The sequence below is a fragment of the Myotis davidii genome, unplaced genomic scaffold (assembly GCF_000327345.1).
Source record: "Myotis davidii unplaced genomic scaffold, ASM32734v1 scaffold71, whole genome shotgun sequence".
In the NCBI taxonomy this organism is placed as follows: Eukaryota; Metazoa; Chordata; class Mammalia; order Chiroptera; family Vespertilionidae; genus Myotis; species Myotis davidii.
In genome coordinates this window covers 3,605,345-3,622,137 of record NW_006283588.1, presented here as the reverse complement: position 1 = coordinate 3,622,137, position 16,793 = coordinate 3,605,345, and the positions used below count along the sequence as shown (strand labels likewise).

At 48.9% G+C, this 16,793-nt stretch overlaps 1 protein-coding gene and 1 long non-coding RNA gene across 2 annotated transcripts in view; one reads left to right on the top strand and one right to left on the bottom strand.

Annotated features, from left to right (window-relative positions):
* The window catches only part of MTMR7 (myotubularin related protein 7), a 55,203-nt gene that overhangs the window by 29,351 nt on the left and 9,059 nt on the right, over nt 1-16,793 (top strand). Inside the window, exons 6-8 of the mRNA XM_015565111.1 lie at nt 1,276-1,408; nt 14,885-14,994; nt 16,035-16,160. Coding sequence (XP_015420597.1) covers nt 1,276-1,408; nt 14,885-14,994; nt 16,035-16,160 — 369 coding nt within the window. The remainder of the gene's footprint in view (nt 1-1,275; nt 1,409-14,884; nt 14,995-16,034; nt 16,161-16,793) is intronic.
* LOC107183383 lies at nt 4,716-7,108 on the bottom strand. The gene is made up of 2 exons (XR_001514175.1): nt 5,777-7,108; nt 4,716-5,685 (listed from the first exon to the last, which is right to left on the bottom strand). It is a non-coding gene; the product is annotated as an uncharacterized LOC107183383 (long non-coding RNA).

The window sequence follows — 16,793 nt, the reverse complement described above, 5'->3', positions numbered from 1 at the left end:
TGTAGAATATTATTTTGTAGTTTACCCTTTTCACTTAACATGTTAACATGTCATGGGCCAAGTCCAAGTCTGTCCATCTGTCTCTGCTGATAGATGATAGATACGTAGGTAGATAGATAGATAACCTATGTTTCTCTTAGTACTCTTAGTAGTCATTGTCCTATTGAGATATTCACAGATTTTCAGCTTTTTGTTATTATATAAAAAGCTGCAATAAATATTCTTGGACATGCATCTTTATGTGCTGATACTTTTAATTGTGTCAAATTCTCTTAAACAGGAGACCTCGGTCAAAGAATATGTATGTTTTTGACTTAGCTTTTTAAACTTAGCTTTTTGAAAAGTATATATTGATATCCTCTCAGTATAGCTTTGTGGTCCCGAAAGCGGGTATTGTTTCTGGTGGTGCGTCCCTGGTGTGAGTTCCTTGCCGGGGACAGCCCCTGTCCTCTGGGCAGAGGAAGACAGTGGCCAGTGAGCATGTTTTCTAGGATGGGATAATTCAGCCAGACAGCAGGTATTATAGAAATCTGCACATTTCCGAGCGCAGGCAAGACCTGTCCCCTTCTTGACTTTAGTTACACAGGACGAGGGTAGAGTCTGTACTTAATAAATTTCCTGAAAGTCCATGATCATTACACTGTTTGCACTGGGAAATCCTCACTTCTCAGATACAGAATTGTGGTCATAAAAGTGGTCCCAGCCCTTTAACTGGCCCCCAGGTTGCAGTAAGGTGGCCGGAGGAGATGCCCCTGCAGACAGCGTCTGCACGTCCTCTCTTCGTTGCACTCAGTGGTTCCTGCTCGAGGTTTCACTGGCCGTCGGGGGGATTCTTGTGGGCCAATTAGAATGATGCAGCCCTTCCTATTTGAGGTGTGCTTGCTGCAGCGTGAGGCTGGAGGATGTAATCATTTAACCCGCAGGGCCTCCCACAGACATCCGTGTCTGCCGGGGACCCACCTGCCGATCACAGGTGATAATGTTCGAGATTAGATCGGGGCAGGGAACTGCCAGAGGCAGGTTATCCGTAGAATGTGTATCCATAGAACGCTTCTTCCCAGCTCAGAAAATGTTCCCCATGTCGACACATGTATGTTGTCAGGCACAAGCTCAGCACGCGTGTCTGAAACGACACAGCTCAGTCCGGTGCCCGTGATGTAAAACGTGTCCCGTCTCCGCGCCTCGTTGTGAATGTTGCCGGGGGAGCCATGACACGCTCTGGCGGCGCCTGTCCGGGGTATATGGGTGACTGTTCTGTGTTGCCGACCGCTGCAGCTTAACGCCATGGCGAACCGCGCGGCCGGGAAAGGCTATGAGAATGAAGACAATTATTCCAACATCAAGTTCCAGTTCATCGGGATAGAGAACATCCACGTCATGAGGAACAGTCTGCAGAAGATGCTGGAAGGTAAGCCGCTGCCTGTGCACAGCGTTGGGGGAAAAACAAAATGCAGTTGAATGTTTCTGTGCCAAAACGGAAGAAGGTAGTCTTTGCATGTTAAAATTGTGTCCCTACAAGGATGCTGTTTACACCGGTGGGTTACGTTGGGAAGCATATCCTATTGCAGTGACTTTGTTTTAGTGTTTGTGTCACGGGGACTTGGTTAGCAGGCAGGTACTCTCCCTCCTGATAGTAGTTGATTCACATAAAGCAGCCCTACGGTTAAAGCAACAGCCCACGGCTCAGGAACAGAGAAGCGGTCCATACGCTGAATCCGACTGGCTGACTGACGGGCCCATAGATGGGAGGATGCTGGGGCGTCCCGATCCCCGTTCTAAACAGCAGCACCCCCTGGCAACGTCCCACAGCTAAACGACACCCACTCACCCCACGGTCACAGGCACCAGGAGACACACACAGACGACCTACAGTAAAGCACATTACGGCGGCAGATTATGTAACACAGAAGAATCATTCATGTGGCCAAACAAGCCATAAGCTGATTAGCAGAAATTCTGCATATCAAGCAAAACCAGCTGCGTTTACTGCCCGGGCTCCTTGTGAGCGTCAAGGCCCGAGGAGGAATCTGTTGGCACAGTCAGCATTTCTGGTTCTCGTGGGAACCGGACCGAGTGCCAAGGGAGGGTGTGTGTCGTGGGGACCCGGCAAGGCTGTGCGGGCTGTGTGGGCCCTTGTGGGGAAGCCCGGGAGGTGGCGCTGAGCACTGGGCCGCGGCTGTCTGAGCAGGACATGTGGTATCTGGGACGAAGAAAGTGCTGGACGGTTATTTCCAGGATGCATTTGCTCTTGGCGACTTAGGCGGCTCTCTGCTTCATTGGGACAGGCGGGTGGAGTGAGGCCGAAGGGTGGGGCTGGAGAGACGTGGATGGCACACAGGCCTGACTTCCATCCTCTCCTGGATTCCTTGGGTCCTCTCATCATGGTGAGACCTTGGGCCATCTCTGGGGCTGCGTTGCCAGCTGGGAAAGGAGAGGGTGGGACTGATTTCCAGGGGCCCTGCCGGCCGTGACTCCTGTGAATCTCCAGTGGGATGCCCCTGTTTGCAGACATTTTAACACTGAGAGTTTGAATGGTTAGAACTTCCTTCCTGCATCGGGAAACATCCCAGCCCCAGAGCCATCTCACCCGACTTCCCCAGGGAATTCGGGGAATCCCCATGTCAGGGCACGGTGACCTGGGCACGGCCCCCTGAGCTTCGCAGACCTCTGGGCAGCTTGGCTGTCCCTGTGCTTTTAAGGTTCAAAAATTGGACTTGGTTGGCCCTGCCGTCGAAAGGGTGGTCTAACTGTAGTATGAAGAGCGTTCGTCATTATCAGGTCATTGCTGTTCTTCATATGTTTCTTGTTAAAAATTTTTATTTATTGACTTTTTAGAGAGAGAGTGGTAGGGAGGGAGGGAAGGAAGGAGGGAGAGAGAGAGGGAGAAAGAGAGAGAGAGAAACATTGATTTGTTGTCCCGCTCACGTGTGCATTCATTGGTTGGTTCTGGTGTTGCCCTGACCGGGGATGGAGCCTGCAGCCTTGGGGTGTCAGGACGACCCTCTAACCATGGAGCCACCAGGGCCTCCTTTCTGTTCTTCCTCGAGTGGTTTCATAAGCTGCCTTTTGAGAACTGACATTCTCGTTACAGAAAGTCGCTCCTAAGCGTGCATGATGTACCATGTTGGCTTTCCCTTTTAAACGAGCGATTTTTGGTTTCTTATTAGGAGCCTCTTCTCTAATGCCCAGGGCCCGGCTCGCTCAAGGACGTGCTCACTGAGCGGTTCCAGAGGGCAGCCTGCTCTCTGTTTCGTAAGGGACCGCGGCCCCGCATCACGTCTCCGCCCCGTGTCACTGCAGGGAGCAAGGACGGCTCTCTGGATGCCTGTCAGGGACTCCACCAGTGTTTGTCCATCTGTTTCCCCGAGTGAATGATAAACCGCCGTGGAGCCTCAGCTGCCGGCGTGATGCAATCTGCCACCTCGGGAGGCTCCCGCCTTCAGACAGCGGCCTTGGCCCCCGGACCCCACAGCTGGTCCGGGTGGGAAGAGAAGTAGCATTTCACTCCTGGTCAGGTCCCCCCACCCCCAACCCAAACCACTGTTACTGGTGTTAGCAGGACAGGTTCTTTGGAACCGAGGACTGTTTGCATCCCGGCTGCAAGCCAGCTGTCTGTGAGCAAGAGCTGCAGGCGGTTTCACCAGAATCTGAAATCTGGACCAAGTGTGTGTCCTGTGTAAGTCCCTCCTAGAGCCGCTTGAACTTTGACGTTTGACCTATGAGTTCTATGCGCACCTCCCAATGCAACAGTAATGATGCCGTCTGGGTATGCACAGAGTTTGTAACTTACTACGTGCTTTCCACAGGGGCTTCCTTTTTGATCAGATAGATCATGGTTTCTCCCTCAAATGAGAAAAGGATAGAGAACAGCCAGTAGAAGGACCTGGGACAGGCCCTTCCCAAGGCTGAGGAAATGGTCATCCGACGGGACTGGATTAAAATCTCCTGGGCATCCTTGGCGTTGGGAGGAAATCAGCCGGGAGGCCGGGAGGGCTGTACATAGAACAGCTTCACATCAGGGCTCCTGGAGGTTGTGCTACCCTGAACACCTGTGTGTAAACCGGTGTTCAAGATCAGCAGGTGTTTACGGGGACGACAATGGCATCAACTTCGTTTTCCAGTCAACACGCTTGTCTTTTGGGTGTTGCCTAGAAAATTGCACTTCTCCCCACCACAGTTTCATGCCTGGACTCCAGAATGTCGGTTAATATTGGTGGCCATTGTGTTGTTCTGTGTAACTGACCACTCCTTCTTTGACTTACTCATTTAGCTGAAAATTGAGCAACTGGTATGTCCTCAGTTTTTCATGGAGACGCTCGTATTTGATTTTCACTGCGATCGTGTGCAGTGTATGGCGTTGTCTGCTGTTTATACGTGAGGAGCCGGAGTCTCAGAAACATTACACACCTCAGGTTAAGGTAATTTTTAAGAGAGGAATGAGTAAGTTGAAACAAATAAACGTATAGGAAGACATTTAAACTGGCTCTGGTAATTTAAAAAACAGAACTTAAGACTTCCAGTTACCATTTTTTACTTAGTTTTTAAAAATGAAAATATGTGATAAAACTGCTACTTCAGGTCTTTCTGGTGTCATTCAATTGGCTTAAAGAAACAATATATTCTGTTTACAGAGACATACTGTATTTTCACCAGATTGCCTCCCCTTGGGGACTAATCCAAAATATGGCTTTAAAAAAAGAAAACCATTACATGCCTATTTTTATAATAGTGTTTTATTTATAATGGTAGAAGTTTGGAGGCCACAGGAATGTCTAATAATAGTAAACAGATTAAATAATTTTGCTCCATCTCTTGATAGAAAATTTTACATCCATTAAAAACGATAAATGTTAAGAATATATGTGTACATTGTAACATGGGAGAATGTGGATAATGTAAGTGAAAAACTCAGGCTGTAAAATTGTACGACTGCTCTGATCTACTCCATGGTAAATCAGAAAGACTGGGAGAGAATGCCCAGCAAAACAACTGTATCAGCATGGAAGGATGACAGGCCAGTTTTTAGTTTTTCCTTCTTTACTTATAAAATACTCTCTATGGTTGGCTTATTACATTAAAAAACAAACAAACACAGTACACATTATCTCCCAGGTTCTGTGAGTGAGGAGTCTGGGCATGTCTCATACAGGTTTTCCACTTCAAATTCTCCCTTTGGCGAATCAGATTCACCCTTTTGCAAAGCAAATTTGCCTGCAAAAGGGTGAATTTGAAGAGGAAAACCTGTATGTAAGAGGGAACCAGGGTTCCCCTGCCCAGGGCCTTACAGGCTGCAGTTAAGGTGTCGGCCAGGCTGCGTCGTCATCCGGACACTTGGATGAGGAAGGATCTGCTTCCAGGCTCCTTCGGGATGTTGGCAGGATTCCAGTGAGGGTCCGGAGCTTGGTGGCTGTCGGGGGTGGGGGCACCCGTAGGTCCCAGGCTGCTGTTCGCTGCGGTGCACTGCCAGAGCTGTCCACAGCACGCAGGCTGTCTTCAAGGCCTGCTTCTCTCTGGCTAGAGTTTGGTATACGACATTTAAAAAGACGTTTATATTCAGTTTTTAGGAACACATCCTCCCCAGGATGACATCACAAAGCAGAACTCGAGCCTCGTACTTTCCGTCACGTTATGGTGACCTTGGCTGATGTGTTGCTTCGATATTGCACAGGCTCACAAATACCCACCCTTCTGGGCAGGGAGCCCAGAGCGAGGTGGGGCCTGACTAGCACCCACTGCAGGGGCCTCCCAGGACAAACTGGAAGTTCTCTGCCTTCACCCACATGTAGGTCATGTTACGTTTATGGAGTGATTTACTGATTGATCCGTTTGATATTTTAAGGTATATTTACTCAAGTAATCTTTATTGCAGTCTTCTTAATATTCCCATTTTACAGATGAGGAAATGGAGGCCAAGAGGCTAAGGAACTTGTGAAGCTCACGACAGTAAGTGGTAGAACCAAGGTTTTCACCTGATTGGTGTGAATCCAGACGCCACACTCTTCAGCGTTTGGCTTTATGGCCTCCCCAGGTAGTGGGCTGGGTAGGAGGGACCCTGACCCACCTGTTTAAGATCTGCGTTTGGGTTCTTGCCCTCGTCTCGGAGTAAATGTGGTCACGCCTCATTTCCTATATTTGGAAAACAATGTAAGGAGTATAGCAATGCTGTCTGACTCACAGACTTATTACAAAGTTTCCTCGCAAACCAAAAAGTGCTCTCCTATGGAGGGCGCATTATGCTTTCTCTTGGGAAGCAATGCTGCACTTTAAAACAAGCCCTGAACGCAGTGGGAGAGGGAATGGCTGTAGCTTAGTTCAGCCAGGCACGCATCTGGTAGGTCTGTGCTTTCCTGCGGGGGGTGGGGGGGGGGTGGGGTGGTGGGGGGCGACTCTCCTTAATTCCTTCATTCAAGAGACATGGGGGAAACAGCACGTTCCCCAGGCATGGAAGTGCTTGCCTTGTGACATGGCCCGTGTCCACTCAGCACAAGTTCTGAAAAGAAAATGTAATAAACCACATGTCAGCCGTGTGGGTGGTTCCTCGGCCAGTTGTTGGCAGAGAGGCCGGCCTCGGCCTGCTGACCATCAGGTGGGAGTGGGTCCTGAGCCAGGAACAGAGGCCCAGTGTCCACTCGGCCACGGGGGCCGTCCCACAGGGAAGGCGCCAGGCAGCCCCGATGGAAAGACAAGCAGATCCGATGGAGAGATTGAGCTGCTTCTGTCCTGTCCCCTGGCATGGTGGGCGCTGACTGTGGAGAAGGTTTTGTGGCCCCGCGATCGTATCTGACCCGTGCTTCCGTGTGACGGAAGCCCGATTGTTCCGAACAGCCATTGGATGTAGACGCGGTGGGTGAAGGCAGAGAACTTCCAGTTCGTCCTGGGAGGCCCCCTGCAGTGGGTGCTAGTCAGGCCCCACCTCGCTCTGGGCTCCCTGCCAGCTTGTGGGTGCACCAAGGTCTGGAAGGGGGTCCCTGACATACCCAGCTTCAAGGTTGCCATGACACATTTCTCTCTGCGCAGAGAGTCAGGGTTGTGGCTGTCAGTTCGGATGTCCATTGTGTTTGATACTTTCTTCATCTCTTGACTTTGTGTGAGGCGATGTCTCGTGCTACCTGGAAGAAATGGAGGAGTTCAACCCACTGTAGATCATTCCTATTTAAGTTTTTCATTTTACAGTGTTTCTTTATGTTACTACAAGTTTATACCATGAAATTCTACCAGAGATGAGCTCATGAAAGGTTATAGAAGGGTTCATCTTTTTAAGTTCTCTGTTTTTTGACTTTTGACCATTGTTAATTTCCTCAGATTACTGACCTATTAGATGAGACAGCCAATAGGACCTGGCTGAACCTCTGGTCATTACCTTACAGACTTAGCAACATGGCGTGGGCTGCCACGCAGAAAACCCACCTTCCCATGAGAGTGGAACTAGAGAGCTTCACATAGCAGTAACAGTTGTAAGACTTTTTTAAAAAAATATATTTTATTGATTTTTTACAGAGAAGAAGGGAGAGGGATAGAGAGCCAGAAACATCGATGAGAGAGAAACATTGATCAGCTGTCTCCTGCACACACACACACACACACACACACACCCACTGGGGATGTGCCCACAACCAAGGTACATGCCCCTGACCAGAATCAAACCTGGGACCCTTTAGTCCGCAGACCGATGCTCTATCCACTGAGCCGAACCGGTCAGGGCAGTTGTAAGACTTTTTAATGAGTGTTCTGCTAGCCAGGGGTGGGGAACCTTTTCTCTGCCAAGGGCCATTTGGATATTTATAACATCATTCACTTAATATATTTCACTTAACACATTGCGAGAATTCTCACTCCATGTTACATACTGTTTTACAAAGTATCATACTTTAAAAAGATATTAGCTTGTAAGAACATGTAATACATAACTTCAAAATGCAACGGGTAATTTTAAAGTGTGCCTTTAACATTTACGTAAAACATTTTTTGTACCCGTTCAATGAAAATTTATCTGGCCACTTGGTAGAGCTAGCAATAACACTGCTGGTCCGCAATGTGTTAATATAAATGTATGAATTTATGTTGCTATGAAAAAAGCTTCTAGAATTATTGAATTTCGAGTCCCACCTGCGGTTGCCTTGGCAGGGCCAGACCAAATGATTTCGAGGGCCTTATAAGGCCCACAGGCTGGATGTCCCCCACCTGTGCTAGACCAACAGTTCTGTCCTATCAGGATTCACTTCGGCCTGGAATCGAACCGTGACCTCCTGGATCATAGGTCGATGCTCAACCACTGAGCCACACAGGCCAGGCCATCAATAATCTCGTAAGCACCGAGGGACAGAGGAGAGAGCATGCCCGTTTGGATGTATGTGCTGCGGAATGGATTCCAGTGCAGTTATTTACTGGCTGCGTAACCATGGATGACTTAGTAACTCTTTTAAGCCATCCTTTCCAATTGGAAAATTGGGAGTAAATAATACCCTGTGTGGTAGATAATTCATGAGACTACCAGGCACAATGCCTGCTTACAGTGAGTACAATAGTAACTAGGAGCTACCATAGTTATGTCAGACATTCATCTTCCCATCAGACAGTGACTGAGTCTATATGCTAAGTCTGTCATTAGGTAGAAGAATGCTTCATTCATTAATACAAAGTGAAGCAACTGGTTTTGCTAGAGCAACAGTCAGGCAGGAAGAGAAGGTGGCGTTTGCTAACAGTGAGGCCACCGGGGGCCATCCCTGGTCAGTGAGGTGGTTGAACGTTTTCACTGTGTGTCAGAGCTGCAGACTTCATCTCCCGGTGACACTGTCCAAGGAGAGGACAGCAACAAACAACGCGATCGAATGAGAACAGTGGCTGTTTTTATCCTGGTTCTGCTTTATCTTGATGTTCACCGGGGCCATCCAAAGATGCATTGAAAAACGTACCCCTTCGGAATGATTGCTTTATGTTTTGTTCATTGGGACAGCTAGTTTGGGATACCTGGGACATTGACGAAAGGGGTGCTTAGAAGAAAGTGTCTCCCGTGAGACTAAAGATAGACGCGATTAATCATGGTGACAAGGTGAGCTGTGTTTCCCCGCGGCGGGGGTTGGGATTTAGCAGTTTCGTACTTGCTTGCCAGTGACCAGAGTCTGAGCTTTGACGAGCGTGTGGGTCTGGCAGCGGTCCAGCTGATGTGCTGGCATGGGGTGAGTCCCTCCTGCTCCGTCCCAACATCTTCATCCTCCGTGATTCCGGGCCTTCCCTCCAGAGGCTGCCACTGATATTTTATACCCACCCAACTCCTAGCCTCTCAACGTGCTCTCCCAGTCCAGACGTCTCTGTTCCATCTGCTTCAAGTTTCCCATTGACTCCGTCATTCCTTACGCCCTGCCTGCAACTCAGCTCCTGGTCATCCTCGCTCAGTTTGTGTACTGACTTAATTATTCTCTGTTTGTGGTGAAAATACTGTGGAAATCGGAGTCGGGGGAACTCGATCGCTATCACAGTGCCCCTGCAGGGCCCTGTGTCTGAGCCCTTGCCTCCTCTGTACCCTGAGATAACTTTGCACTGTAGGTGGGAGGGTGTGGGGGGTCACTCAGAGGAAACCAGCAAGACCCAAGCCTCCCATATGGCAAATGTAATATAAATGGACACGTGTATTTTTTAATTTATTTGCTGCAAACCGTGTCTTTAGAATCAGGATTCATGTGCAAACCTAATACATGCTAATAGAGCATTGTTCTGTGAACCTGCTGCTTCCCGTGGTTCTCAACCTTCCCAATGCCGCGACCCTTTAATTCAGTTCCTCATGTTGTGGTGACCCCCAACCATGAAATTATTTTCGTTGCCACTTCATAACTGTAATTTTGCTACTGTTATGAATCGTCATGTAAATTATCTGATATGCAGGGTGTATTTTCAGGGGTCGCGACCCACAGGTTGAGAACCACTGCAGGCCAGTGGTAATTAGAACATGTGTGTGTATGCATGCATTTACACACAGACGTGTTTATTAGTAGCTGTTACACACTGTGCACGTGTGTGTGTATTTTCTATGCTACTGACTCAGGCAGTGCTAGCAAACGAATAAGAATGTAGGCTTGACTGAACCTTACCATTCTATGTTACTGTCAAATTCTTTAAAAGGAAACAAGGTTACACAAAAATGGCCTCATGGCATTCTTGTATTCAGATTCCAGAAAACAGCAGCATGAACAAAGCTGGTGTTGTTTTAAGGAATAATCACCAAAAGGTCTCTAAACAGGGGGCCCATGTGGGCTGGGAAGGGCAGGGACAAGAACACCACTCACATCAATCACAGTTGCTGCTACATCTTAATCCTCCGAGATCCCCAGCCAGTTCACTGCAGGGCTCAGACGTTTCTTCTGTCACCATGTGGGCAAGTAAAACACGGGGCAGGGGGGGCTGTCACCCAGGCCTCACCACGCATTGCCATTTTTCACGGGCATAATGAAGTCCTCTTTGCATGGTTCCACCTGCGAGGATGGTCAGTGAAGGGAGACTGCTATCGTTTTGCTGGTGCTTTGAAGACCATTTCACTTGATTCTAAAATGTGAAGGGGACAAACCTCACTTCAGCAGATGCCCTGGCGGTGTGCCACGCCTGGGAATGAAGGGAGGGCCAGGTACATGCCAGCTCTGACCTTAGGAGACAAGACAGACATCCCCAGGGTTCGAATAGGGACTGTCCCTCCCTGACCCCCGACACCTGTAGAGGAAGGAACGCGACTGGTGCAGGAAATTCCTAAGGACAATCGTCAGGCTTATTTCCTTCCAAGTAAGTTTCATATTTCCTCGGTTTCCTGAATAACACACGTATATTTTAGTGTTGCCTATACATGTGTACGGAATAAGTTGCCCTGTTTTGTAAAACAAACATTGGGCCTGGGCATGAAGCACAGCCCTCTCATCGGGGGCATATGCCTGTGATGTCAGCTGAAATGGACTTCGTTCAGCAAAATGGTTTGTAAATATTGGTTTGGGTTTGGCAACAAGAGTGAAAAATCAGTATTTCTGCCTTATCCTGAGTTTATCCAAACAAACCCGCCAGCTTTATATTTAAAAACTGAAGCACTAATTGTTCCAGTCTCAAGTGTACCCCCATCTGTCCCTGCGTATTAGTCACCTGCAGAGCTGTTTGCTGTTAACGCTCCACTCAGCATTTCGGACACAAACTCCCCCTCCGTGGTGACCTCACTTGAAAACCCAGCGAGGTTATTTTACTTCTTGTCACAGTTTCCGTGTTCCAGAAAGCAGAAGTGTTGAACCAGGAGCCGCTCGCAGTGTGGGAAGAGAGGGGGTGCTGTGGGCCCCGTGGCCGGCCTGGGACATTCTCTCCGGCAGAAAGTGTTAGGCCAGTGATGGCGAACCTATGACACGCGTGTCAGAGGTGACACGAGCTCAAAAGGTTCGCCATCACTGTGTTAGGGGCTTGTTCTGCGAGCCGACACCGAGGCTTCCTTTTGGCAGGGCCGGCTCCCGGTTAGGCGGGAAGCCTGGTGTCTTTATGTCTAACTTGCCATCATTTCCCTGCCTTGTGGGGAAGCAGCGGTGAACAGGATCATTTGTTCTTGGGCTGAGCTAAGAGCTTAGCTGCCAGATACCCTCAGGCTCCCCGGTTGTGTTTTAAGAGGCGCGAATGCCAACTCACCGAGCCCTGTCCTAACCATAACCACCGGGAAGTTTGTCCTGGTGGTGTTTGCCAGAGAAGGTTCCTGTGGACGATGGGCGGGGCCAGTGGAGCCCTGAGGCTGCCCGTGGTGGAATGTGTATGCTTAGGATTTTTTTTTTTAAATATATTTTATTGATTTCTTACAGAGAGGAAGGGAGAGGGATAGAGAGTCAGAAACATCGATGAGAGAGAAGCATCGATCAGCTGCCTCCTGAACACCCCCCACTGGGGATGTGCCCGCAGCCCAGGTACATGCCCTTGACCGGAATCGAACCCGCGACCCTTGAGTCCGCAGGCCGACGCTCCATCCACTGAGCCAAACCGGCCAGGGCTGTGTGCTTAGGATTAAGCACGGGTCATGGCCTGGGGTTAGGCAGAAAGACCAACAGCAGGCTGGTGGTATTTGCCAGAGAAGGTTCCTGTGGACGATGGGCGGGGCCAGTGGAGCCCTGAGGCTGCCCGTGGTGGAATGTGTATGCTTAGGATTAAGCACAGGTCATGGCCTGGAGTTAGGCAGAAAGACCAACAGCAGGTGCCCAGGGAGTGGGGCTCACAGAGGAGCTGGTTTCCTGCCTCCCGCTGGGTGGCGTGGGCAGGCAGAGGGGGCCCTGGCAGGACTGCTGCGCTGCCCCCAGGCCCGATCTCTGCGGGGCGGGCTGGGAGGGCAGGGTTGTTTGCTTTCATGGGGCAGCAGATCCAGTGGTCTGTCTTCAGAATGGGCACCCCCCTGAGCTCAGGGGCAGATCAGAGGCAGGTCTGCCCCATGGCTTCCTGGGAATCTGCTCCAGGAGCATCACCGTCGTAGACTCCTCCCGGAACTGCGATACCCGCCTGGCATGATGCTCCACCCAGGAGCCTGCTCGCCTTTGCCACCTCCCCTTCCTGATCTCGCCTTTGCCGCCTTACACAAGACCAGCGCGTTCTTTCCCACACCTTCCATCCTATTACCGGCCATTACCCGTGTGCATGAGAGCTGTTACTGACCCCACGTTACAGCTGAGGAAACAGGTCCAGGGAGACTGACTTGTCCAAGCTCACACACAGGCATGGACGTAGGGAGGCACGGAAACCAGCTTGGGAATGTTAACAAACCCGAGGGAAAAGGCAGGATGGCACGGAAACATGCCATTTAGTTGGAACATTCTTTTCTTTTTTCTTTCATCGGAAGCAACTGTGGTCAGTCTGTGTCTGTTACACTTTTTCCTTTTTTGTGTTTATTTCAAAACAACACATGTAAATGACAGAGGACGCCATAACCTTGGAAACGGCCTGCTGAGTGCCTGGGCCACAGGCTGACCCAGAGCAGTAGGTCCCGTGCACGTCTGTCTGTCTGTCAGGGGCTGCAGCCAGGCACCTCTGCCTGCGCCGGTATGCTTCTGTATACGCTGGCCCTCATTACCATGACTATCCTCAGGTACCTTTATATTGTTTTTGTATGCATTAAAATTTACATACATATACTATGTAGCCTTTCACATTTTTATTCCACATTTTCTCTTTGCGACATCCATATGATGTAATTTCACTCCTCTGACAGCTGAGTAATATTCCACTCCATGAACGTGTCTCATCATTTACCCCATCCTGCCGGCGATGGGGGTGGGGCAGCACCCACACCTCAGGCACAGGGGCCGTGCTCCCCGCCAGAGGGCACTCCGGTAGCCAGCGCGCCGTGGGTCTCTGGAGCTGTGCTTCCGCTCCAGGCGGGCGTTTGGAAGGGAGATGGGAATCTTGCCTAAACGGGATGTAGGCAACATGGTTTTCTTAAGTAGGGCCTTCTGCTGGGAATCTCCGTTATTTCCTTCATCACTGCTGGCGCCTGACTCAGAACTTACTGCTTGTCCTTTATTGGTGGCCACTGTGTTGTGGGAAGTACGAGTGAACCTCCTATCTGGCATATTTTAGGGAAGGATATCTGATAAACATGGTCATTAATGTTCACTATGTATTCCAAGTGCACACAATTGACTCTGGGACTTAAAGTTGGAAGGGTACTTAGACATCATTTCGTACACCTTCCCTGTTTGAAACGTGAAGAAATCGGGGCTGGGAGAGCTGAATGCCGTGTGCAAGATTGAACAGCAATTCACTGACAGGGTTGGGAGTAGGAACAGGGTCCCTGCTCCCTGCATCACAGAAGACAATACACTCAACCAAATCTGATGGAACATTATTTAATTTTCAGTGGCTGGTTTATAGGGTTTCTCAAAGGGCTTTATAAATATAAAACCCATAAATATGTCACTGGAATGTAATATCTGTGGTATGTAGTCAGAACACTAGCTCTACAGCTTTTTCATGCTTTATGTTAATTAAAAGATTAGCTTGTGCTAATATCGTCCAGGTGCTTACACACCTTAGCTATGTAAATATAGATATCACTGAGATCCTTGGTTTTCTTCATTTTCAAAGGGAAAACCCCTCCTAACTTGAGGTTCTTGAAGCAGTTCCAGAGTCCACTCGCTGTCTCATTTTTAAGTCCACACGCTTTACTCGAATTGGGTAGGAGTTGTTGGCAAAAGTTGTTCGGTCACATCCATTGAAGACTTTCAGGACAGTTGATGTTTCTACAATAGTCCCAGCTGCAGTGGTTGGGGGGTGCGTTCTAATTGGAAATTGCTGGGGCCGGTCATGGGACTGTTTCCTCCATCGCCCTCTCGCTGCATGCTCTGGAGCAGTGGTTCTCAACCTTGGCTGCACATTAGAATCACATGGGCATCTTTTAAATCCTGATTTCTGGGCCTCATCCTCCGGAAATTCTGTTTCTTTGTTACTAATGCTGTGGCCCCACCCCAAAACAAAGGAACAGAATTTCTGGAGGATGAGGCCCAGAAATCAGGATTTTAAAAAGATTCCCAGGTGATTCTAATGTGCGGCCGAGGTTGAGAACCACTGCTCTGGAGGGACCCGTTTTCAATGCTAAGAGGGTAAATAGATCCTGGCTGGATCTTCACTATGGTAATATTCCAAGATTTTCATTAATATTAGGGTCTAATCTCTACATATAATACTTTTAAACTTATGCAACATTCCCCAGGGCCAGAGGAAATAGAAGGCTTACTTGAAATGGTTTAATAGAATCAAGAAAGTTCTGGGCATTTACCTGGACGTTAAATCTTCTGGAAAATACTACAGTGAAGGAATTGTTAAACTCCCGACAACATGATCACCTATAAAACGGGAGTGCCTTTATTTGGCTTTTATAACATACTTTATCTTGCAGTGTGTGAACTGAAGTCTCCCTCCATGAGCGACTTTCTGTGGGGACTGGAGAACTCTGGCTGGTTAAGGCACATCAAGGCCATCATGGACGCAGGAGCTTTCATTGCCAAGGTACGTGATGGCAGAGGAAGTAAGCAAAGAGGCAGACCAGCCAGCACACTCCGCTGCCCTGCGCGTGGCTGTGCACCCGGAGAGGGGGGCTGCTGTGCACGCCTCCAAGTTCGCCGGCCGGAGATGTGATTTTGTGAGAGGTCAGTGCAGTTAATGTCAGCACGGCAGTCAAGTGGTAAAAGACTCACAGAATATCCTCTGCAGTTAGGCTTGGTCCTGGGTGGAGGAAACAATTCTTTGTACAAGCAAGTGCGTCCACTGCACGGACGGAGGCCCTTGTTGGATGCGTTTATTCGGCAGATGTTCACTTGGTGCCCGCACTGCACTTTCTTAGGTGCCGAGCAGGCAATGTGCAATAAACAGTCTCCTCATGGAGCTGACCTTCTGGGGTGGGGGACCAAAAATGAACAAAGGGAGTTTCAGGCAGTGATGAGTGCAGTGATAAAACCTCCCTTTCCCAGTATGCTTCCTGTCAGGATGCTTAGCTAAAATTCTGCGTCCGCATTTGCGATAGCAAATAGAAATTCTTTTCGTAGCAAACTTGCTGCTAGAATTTTTACCTTTGTTTTCTCTCCCTTCCCTCAACCCTGGATCCATTACTTGGCTCTTATCCTTTTATCTCTGATTTCATAGTTTTACCATTTTTTTATTTTTGTCTCTTCCTTTTGAAAAAAGGCAAAAGCCAATAGGAGACCCATAATTTCAATAAGGGAAAGGCTTAAGGTGGAAACCCAGAGAGGAAGGGGGCGGGGTGTCAAAGGGGGGCTGGGCGGTGTCTCAGAGGTGTTTGTCCAGCACGTGGTGTGGACTGTGTAGTGCACATGCTCAGCCAAGGTGGCCTCGTGGTCGCTTCTGGATCGAGTGTCCTGGGAAGGGAAGCTTTGGCCACCAGCATCCGTCAGATGAGGGTGTGAACACTCAATGAGTGAAGTCACCGGCACTTCTGTCCGTGTCTGCGAGTACGAAACTGAACCTCGTCCTGATGAGATGTCCCATGTTTACGGCCATGCCCTGTGGGCTCTGCTGGCCCTGTTTTCCAGGCAGTCGCAGAGGAAGGGGCGAGTGTGCTTGTGCACTGCTCCGACGGCTGGGACAGGACCGCGCAGGTGTGCTCCGTGGCCAGCCTCCTGCTGGACCCGCACTACCGGACCCTGAAGGGCTTCATGGTGAGTCGGCCGCCAGGCCCCTTTCCCACGCAGGGTCCTGAATGTAACCATGAGCAACTTTTTCTTTTTTTTCTCATCAACATTATTTTTCTCTTAGATCAGCAAGATGAATTAAAGGAGAAATAGGCTTAAAAGGGTAAATGTCCAAGATGTTGGAACAAAAAACACCAATGCTTTTCAATGTGAATTTAGGGGCTAATATGAAATACATTCAGTAGTTTGTAAAATAGTTTTACACAGGATTTGCTCATAGGAATTTCAAGTTTGAAGTAGTGTGAATATAACAAAAACTTTTCAAATTTTTAAAAAATTGGATAAAACTTTCTGTATAGACCAGGGGTCCTCCAACTACGGCCCTCGGGCCACATGCAAATACAAATATTGTATTTGTTTCCGTTTTGTTTTTTTACTTCAAAATAAGATATGTGCAGTGTGCATAGGAATTTGTTCATAGTTTTTTTTTAAACTATAGTCCGGCCCTCCAACGGTCTGAGGGACAGTGAACTGGCCCCCCGTTTAAAAAGTTTGAGGACCCCTGATATAGAGCATGCAAAAAAGTCCTTGAGAGGAAAAACTTTGTTTTTGTTTTCACTCACTGCTTTTATTGTTTAAGCAGTCCTTTACAGCTCTGGA